Here is a 9096-nt window from a genome sequence, read left to right on the forward strand (position 1 = left end):
TCAAACACATTGCCTCTGAGCAGATCTTTGAAATGGGTAGAAGGTAGACCTTGACCTAGGGTGGAAATCAGCAAAGAGCTCAAGGTCACCTCTCATGAACTTCTTTGTCTTTCAGAGAGCAGACTTGGCCATCTCTGCTATTACCATCACCCCAGAGAGAGAGAGTGTTGTGGACTTCAGCAAGCGATACATGGACTACTCAGTAGGGATCCTCATCAAAAAGCCAGAGGAGAAGATCAGCATCTTTTCCCTTTTTGCCCCCTTTGACTTTGCTGTATGGGCCTGCATTGCTGCAGCCATTCCTGTGGTGGGCGTGCTCATATTCGTGTTGAATCGGATACAGGCTGTAAGATCTCAGAGTGCCACCCAACCACGACCCTCGGCTTCTGCCACCCTGCACAGTGCCATCTGGATTGTTTATGGAGCCTTTGTCCAGCAAGGTACAGTTCCAGTTTTCTGTTGTGTGAATAGACCTGGGGGCCAGCAAAGGCTTATTCTTTGGCAAGATTCTCAGATGCATACCACAAAAGTCATTTTAAATGTAATTTTATTTGATCTCAGGACAGTGCTACACTCTGTTTTTCTAAGCAATACCAGGTAGAGCTTAAATAAAGCTGCAAAAACTCAACTTCCAATCCTGATTCTCCATTTTAAATAAAATTAACTTTGGACTTCAGTGTCTTTTCTTCCCCTCCCACGTTAGAGTGATGGCTATGCACCTGAGGTTGTCAAATGCAGCTCAGAACAAGCATCAACACAGTGCAGCCATCTCAATGCAGCTGTTGAAGTATAAAGCCTCCTGCCTTCCAGGGGCCTGATAGCACTTCTATCCAGTGGTGAGTTTCAGGATTGCGCACTTTGACCAGACTTCACAAATTGCAAATTTCTTCATGAGAATTTCTACCCTGCGTGCATCATAGCAAAGCTTTTCAGGGTTATAGAAAGAGAATAGGGAGGGGCTTTCTTCAACTGCCACCTAAGGAGGGTCCAAAGGGCAATAAAGGCCATAAAGGAGTTGCTTCCCAGTGAACACTACCTGTACTGCTTTCTGTAAGGCCTGTTTGTGTGTGGGATCATCAATGAGGCTTATTAATAAGAGTGATATGGGGAATCTTATTTGTCTGGTTAAAAGAAAGCAGGAAGGCCTCCAAGTAGGAAGAAATTTTTTTGTTTTGTTTTGTTTTGCTTTTTGTTTTTGAGTCCAGGTTTCTCTGTGTAGCTCTAGCTGTCCTTGAACTCACTCTGTAGACCAGGCTGGCCTCAAACTCAGAAGTCCTCCTGCCTCTGCCTCCCAAGTGCTGGGATTAAAGGCATGTGTCACCACTGCCCAGCGAAATTCGTTATTTATAGAATACGTGTACTGTATGTGAATTTGAAATTGCCAAAGATCTTATATTAGGCACTAGCCATGGAAGTTCTTGCCACAATGAGATAGAATCTTCTGCCTAGAAGACTATATTCTTGGTGTTATGGCCAATGTCTCATCACTAGGTTCCATTTTTTTTTTTTTTGCCTTTTATCATCCTCTGATCTTTCCCAATATTGGTGGTTTGAAGGACATTTCCTTAAAAAATACATGATGTCCTATGAACACATGCTAGCAGTCTTTGACCTTGGCCAAGGGGGCCGTCTCTTGCTGGGTGAGAGGCTGGTAAGGTTAATCCCTCTGCATTCTGCAGGTGGTGAGTCTTCGGTGAACTCTGTGGCCATGCGCATCGTGATGGGCAGCTGGTGGCTCTTCACCCTCATTGTATGTTCCTCCTACACCGCCAACCTTGCCGCTTTCCTCACAGTGTCTAGGATGGACAACCCTATAAGGTAAGAATGCTATTCCTTGCTCTCCATCAGCTATGAAGGCTTCAGAAAGGATGTAGTCTTGTTAAGGCTGCCTCATGGCATGGAGAAACACCAGGCAGAGCCAGACACAGACCTAGCCTCTGCAGTTGGATGAAGGGGATATTTATAGAAGAGCTCTGATTCTGTTTTATTTTAGTCATAATCACATACAAGTATAAATTAAATTATATTTGTCTGAACATTTAAACATCAATTATAAAAGTAATAAACTGAAACACTAAAATTAACAAATTAAATTTCCTCAGATTCTTTTAAACTAGAAAGTAAACTTATTTAATCAGAATTTTATCAACATTCATTTAAAATTAATGGAGGTCACAAGTCTAATATATTTTCAGATCTTCAAAAATCTTTAAATTAATTTTTAAAAACTTGTTAACTGGGCCCGGGAAATGGCACAGTTGGTAAAGACGGCAGAAGCCAAGGCTGATGACCTAAATTCAGTCCATGGCACTTACGTGTGGAAGGAAAGAACCAGATCCTTCAAGTTGTCTTCTGACCTCTATATGCCAGGGTAGACATGTGAACACACAAACACACACACCATACACCACACACATACACACATACACACACACAAAACACACACACACCACACATACACACACATATACACACCACACACACACAAATACACATATAAAACACACACATAATACAACACACACACACACATACACCACACACACACACACATACATGCCAATTATTTAGTTTCAATTATATTTATAAAATTATAACAGTTTTATCAAGAGTGAATTCTTTTTTATTAAAATATCATTTCAGGTATGACTTTCTTCCTTCAATTTTGAAAAAAAAACATTAAAACTCTACAATGAAAGAATAAATTTGATGTCACAGAGTTACTTTTGAAAGTGTCTTGATCATGGTCAGATTCTTAAGCTCTGTTCAGATTACTGAAAGGAAGAACAAAGGTACAGCGTAGACGTGTGTGAGAGCTGACAGTGCTGAGGAGAGGGAAGGCCTAGGTCCTTTCTGAAATAGCAGGGTTGCACAGTGGTTCCAGCATGGCCTCTCACCTGGGCTCTGCTGGCGAGCTCCTGCTTTCCTGTTAGAGTTCACTATATTGTCTTCAGCATATTGTTTTTTTTTTTTTTTTATCCGTGTATCTATGGAGTGTTCTGTTTCAACCTATTTGTTTTGTTTTCACCTGCCTATTTAAGAGTTCAAATTCCTTGATGAGGATTCAAGATTCAACATGATATTATCTGATAACACTAGGAAATTGATATTTTCACCAAGACAACTTAGATTCATATGCAGCTGTAAGAAATAACAGAAAGAGGTCTCCTAGGCTCAGCCTAGTTTTCCCCAGGGCAACATTGAGCAAAGCTGTATTATTGTATTACAATCAGGTGTTGATACTGATATGATTGACTGGTTTTATTTAGATTTTCCATTAAATATGCTGCATGAAGAAGATTATGCCCCTTGTCTGTGTCTCTTTCAGTCAGCCCGATGCCTCACAGACTATTCTAGGTTGTCGGTGTTGGCATGGTTCATTGCTTCTCACTGATGTGCGCTTTCCGTGTAGTAGTTTGTTTAGTCTTCCACCCGTTGGAGGACATCTGAGCTTCTTCCAGTTCCTGGCGTTTATGAATAATGCTGCTATGAACATTTCTGTAGATTTTTGCGTGAATATAAGCATTCATTTACATGTGATCATTACGTAAAAGTTCAATTGCCAGGTTGTATGGCAATTGAATGATGAATTTTATAAGAAACTCCATTGATGTTTAGTGTTATTTCCACTTTTTATTTCTTCATTCTGATGTGTCTTATTGTGATGTCTCATTGTGGGTTAAATTTACATTTTCCTAATGAGCAACCATGGATACTTTTTTAATATGCATATTTACTTATGTATCCTTGTCAGTAAAATATCAGTTTTTGTATTTTACTCCTTTCTAGTTGGACTGCTTCAGTCCTGCCACTGACTTTTGAGGGTTCCTTGGGTGTTTTCTATGTGTATATTTTTACATACTTTATTAAATGTACTTCTTTGCCTGATATATGATTCGCAACCATTATATTCCACTGTAGCCTGCCTTTTAAATCTCTTAGCTGGATCGCAGAGCAAAGATGCTAATTTTGATGTAGTTTAATGTAGAATATGTGCTTTCTTGGGCTGCTCATGTTTTCAATGTCAAGTCTTTCCTTGGTCTAAGACTTTGAAGATTGTCTCCTTCCTACAACTTTTACAGTCTTATGTTTCCTCTTTTGATGCATAACCGATTTTACATTGAGTTTCTGTATTTGGATTGAAGTTTGGGTTGAAGTGAGCTTTTTGCTTATTTACTCTTCCCAGCATTGTTTGTTGAGCAGTATGGACTCTGCACTGTTGAGAGAAACTTAGATATAACACCGGGCAGGAGACCTATTCCTGCCCTTACGGGGACAATAGCTTAAAAAAAACCAATATATCAAAAGTGCTCTGGGGAGAGATGAGGCCAAACTCTACAGGACTACTATGAATGTGGAGGTGGAGTCTCTCAGTACAGCTCACCTACCTAATGAGAATGGTGTGATTATCCAATCTAAGACCAGTCACAGAGACCAGAGGCGACATGGGAAGCAACAACAAATTTGCTATCAAATTTGGAGATGAAGATCTGCAGGCTTTGTAACTTAATGGTTTAAAATAGAATCACTCACTACTACCAGATACGGGCTCAGTGGCTAGACAACAGATTGGGAGTGTGTGTTGTACAGTCTTTTTTCTTTCTTTCTTTCTTTTTAAATTTCAACTACATGAATGTATTTCCTTTTCTGAAAAGAAATTTGAAATAAACATTTTTAGCATTCATTTGGAAAGGATTAATCCTTTGCATAGGACTGGTTACCAGGAAAACTGTATCTGCCAGATACACTATATAAATGTAAACCTATCAGTACTTCCAAGGTGAAAGGCTATTCTTCCCATTGACCCTATGATCTGTGGCTATAACAAAGCTAAACAGAATATCCACACTTGTCAGTTATCATGATTACCGTGTGAGCATGCATTAAATCCAAGCAGTTTCAAGTATAAAATCTGGTGTCATGAGCTATAGCCATCACAATGATCATTAGATCTCCTGAACATATCACACTGTAATGAAAATCTATTCCCATTGACGCCTAGTCCCTTCCAGTCACAGTTCCATGCTCAGCTTTCATAAGTTAGACTTTTGTTGGCTCTGCATGTTAGATCAAGAAGAAATACTTGGCTTTCTGTGCCTGGTTTTGTTTGCTTGTTTTTTATTTAACATAACAGCTTTATGATTTTTATTAATGTCATGGCTTCTTCATTTTAAGTGCTGAGTAACATGTGAGTTGTATCACTATCTGTTTTTCATCCTTTGTATTACAATCTCTTAAACCATCCATCCATAAGGGATATTTTAGGTCGATTTCCTATCTTGGCCATAGAGAAAGATGTTGCAATAGACATAGGAATGCCAATTTCTCCTCAAGATAGTAACTTCATTTCCTTTAGTTATAAGCTGAGAAGTTGTGTTATCAGATCACATAGAATTTCTAGATGTCCTTTATAGGGAATCTCTGCAATCGTCCATATTTCATAGTAATTAATATTCTTATTAACAACACACAAATAGCCAGATTTGTAATAGGTAGATTTTGGTTCTTATTCATTTGAAAATGAATACTCTTGAGCATTTAATTTTCACATACATATGGCCAATGTATGTTTGGAAAAACATCTATTCAGGTCACTCACACATTTTATTGATTTTGATACAAGGTGTTAATTTTTAGGTTAGATTGACCTCAAATTTGCCATTTTTTGTTTCAGCCTGATGAATGCTGGGATTAAAGATCTGTGTCACTATGCAAAGGTCCAGCTATTTGGTTTTTGTTTTGTTTTGTTTTGTTTTGTTTTTGCTGTGGCATAGCTTTTTTTATTTATGCAGTTTATAACCAGATCCATGGTTTTCAGATATTTTCCATCAATACATAGGCTTTTTAATTTCTTCTGTAGATTGTTTTCTATGATAAAGATTTTTAGATTGTGATAATTTTATGTGCATATATTTACTGTTGTTGTCTTCATTTAAATAAAAAATAAAATAAAATCATTGTCCAGTCCAACACCAAAAAGCTTTCCCTAGTTTCTTTTGGAAGTTTTATATTTTCAGATCTCATGGTTGAAGTCTTATTTGTTTTGAGCTAAGACTTGTAAATGATATGAAGTGGTTTTCTTCTTTGCCTGTGGAATATCCAATTTCCCAATGCCAACTATTGAAAAGTTATATTCACCTGTCTGTATTTCTTTTTTTCTTTTTTTTTTTTCTCCAGTGTTATACTGCTTAGGTTTACTCTAGTTTTTTGGGTTATTCTGACAGAGGGAATGTGATGCCTTCCTGTGTGTTTACATTCCTTAAGACTGGGTATTCAGGAGTTTCCCTTGGTGAACAGGATATCCTGGGTCATTTTTTTTTCTATTTCTATGAAAAAATGGCTTTTGACTTTTGATAGGGTTGCTTTTGTTTTAGAGATTTCTTGGCAGCAGGGTTATTTTATTAGAGAGGGAAATAAGACTAATTTATTCTAGAGCCAAATTTGAATGACCCTGGCCCAATTTTCACATCATATCCTGTGACCTAGGGACACAGATTTATGTGATTTCTAAGTGCCTCTCTGTTGTCTCCATCAATGTATTTTAGTATGATTATTGTAATAGTATTGATTATTTTATATTTTAGCATGGTTAGTTTTGTGATATTATTTTAATCAATGAGCACAAGATAGTTTTTCATATAGTTCTATTATTTATAAAGCTTTTACTGTCATCTCTAGTTTTCAGAATTTATTGTATCTTTAGCTAAATTTATACCCAAGAATTTTTTTGTGTGTGATGAAAGTTCAAAATTATTTTATATTCTTAGTCAAAGGAGGTATTTATGAAGACATGAGTTACATAAAGAGAATATAAAACATTTATATTCTCTTTCAGGATTTAGGTTAGTTTTATACAATACACATTTATAACATACATTTTATATTTAATAAGTTACAATACTCATTATATAAACCATGTTATTTCCTAAAATATAAGACAGTTACATAATTTTTAAAAAATCTTCTCTCTATATTCTATCCTAAATAGAGTTTTATATCTCCCTCTTCTCTCAGCCTCCATGCCTCATCCACTCCTACTTCATTTCCCTTCAGAAAAGGGCAAGCCTTCCATGGGTTAATAAAATGTCTATTGTGTTGTCACTGGAATAATTTTTTTTCTGTTGGGCCATTTTGTATATAATATTATTTTAGCCTGTTCTTGATTATTTGATTTTCTATCTAAATAATCTGTATACTATGGGAGCTTGGTGACAAATATTTCTACTTTCCTAAATTTGCTATTTATTTTTTCAGTTTTGTTCATAGTTGCTTGATACACATAGGTATTACAATATTATGCACATGTTATATACTCGTGATGAATTGATTTTTTATCCTACAACTTTTTCCCATCCCTTGTGACAATTTTTGATTTCATATAACTTTTTTTCTGAAATACACATAGGCATCCCTCTTTTCTTTTGTTTAAAATTTGCAGAGTATTTTTATGTTACTTTTTTACTTAGTTTTTTTTTAATATACAGTGAATTATTTATACATAGTATGTAGTGGGTAATATAAAAATCATTAATATTTCTTTAAGTAGAACATTTAATCCATTTATATTTAATATAGATATTGACATAGATTTTATCCATTTTCGTTATTTAGAGTCTACATGTCTTATATCATTTTTTTTTGTTTTCTCCATTAGTGTCTTCTTTTGTGTTAAATATACTTTTGTTTCTTATTTTAATACTTTTATTTATTTATATACATTACATTCTTTGAATATGATATTATACATGTATATTTTGTTCTCATTGTTTGCCATACGCATTATAATTAGCATCTAATTTGAATCAGTCTAATTTGCATTAATAGTAGCCTTATATTAATGGTATAATAACTATGCACTAGGATAGATGTAGTCTATCTCCTACCTTCTCCCTATTTAATTATTCAATTTTTGAAACATTGTCCAAGTCCTCATTCACTTACTCCAAATCAGGATTCTGAATTTGTGAGTCTTTTCTTCAGAAACCCATAGTTCAGCTAAGTAACTTTTCTAAGTATTAGCTTTTTCATATTATGCCTTTCTAGAAGTATTAGCTCTTGCCATCACTCCCCATATTTCTTGTACTTTTCTGGACAATTTTCCACTCTACTTCCAATTCTGTTCGTTCCTGAGGGAGACTTCAATTTTTCTGACTGGATAAGATCTATTTGCATATTTTTATTTCCTTTTCTTTTTTTCTCCATTTTTGTGGAGGCTTATGAATTCCACACTCAAGATTTTCTATAAAGAGCCCTTCATATAGGTAATTAAATTTATATTTTTCTTTTTTGTGTTTTTTGTATTTATTTTATTAGATATTTTCTTTATTTACATTTCAAATATTATCCCCTTTCCTAGTTTCCCCTCTGAAAATCCCCTATCCCCTCCACCTCCCGCTGTTCTCCAACTCACCCACACCCATTCCCAGTCCTTGCATTCCCCTATACTGGGGCATAGAACCTTCACAGGACCTAGGGCCTCTCCTCCCACTGATGGCCGACTAGGCTATCCTCTGCTATATATACAGCTAGAACCACAAGTTCCACCATGTGTTTTCTTTGATTGATGGTTTAGTTCCAAGGAGCTCTAGGGGTACTGGTTAGTTCATATTGATGTTCCTCCTATGGGGCTTCAGACCACTTCAGCTCCTTGTGTACTTTCCCTAGTTCCTTCATTGGGGACCTTGTGCTCTGTCTAATGGATGATTGTGAGCATCCATTTCTTTATTTGCCAGGCACTGGCAGAGCCTCACAGGAGACAGCTATATCAGGCTCCTGTCAGCAGGCTCTTGTTGGCATCTGTCATAGTGCTTGGGTTTGGTGGTTGTTTATGGAATGGATCACCAAGTGGGGCAGTCTCTGGGTAGTCATTCCTTCAGTCTCTGCTCCAAACTTTGTCTCCGTAACTCCGTCCATGGGTATTTTGTTTCCCCTTCTAAGAAGGATTCTGAGCTTCTGGGCTAATATCCACTTGTCAGTGAGTGCATATCATGTGTGTTCTTTTTGTGATTGGGTTACCTCACTCAAGATGATATCCTCCAGATCCATCCATTTGTCTAACAACTTCATAATTTAATTGTTTTTAATAGCTGAGTAGTA

General features: G+C 36.3%; 1 protein-coding gene across 1 annotated transcript in view; it reads left to right on the forward strand.

The window, feature by feature from the left end:
- Nucleotides 1–9096, forward strand: part of Grid1 (glutamate ionotropic receptor delta type subunit 1) — a 738391-nt gene that overhangs the window by 612614 nt on the left and 116681 nt on the right. Inside the window, exons 11-12 of the mRNA XM_029541717.1 lie at nucleotides 116–440; nucleotides 1680–1818. Of these exons, the coding sequence (XP_029397577.1) occupies nucleotides 116–440; nucleotides 1680–1818 (464 nt within the window). The remainder of the gene's footprint in view (nucleotides 1–115; nucleotides 441–1679; nucleotides 1819–9096) is intronic.

This window comes from Mus pahari, chromosome 8, assembly GCF_900095145.1.
Source record: "Mus pahari chromosome 8, PAHARI_EIJ_v1.1, whole genome shotgun sequence".
NCBI lineage: Eukaryota > Metazoa > Chordata > Mammalia > Rodentia > Muridae > Mus > Mus pahari.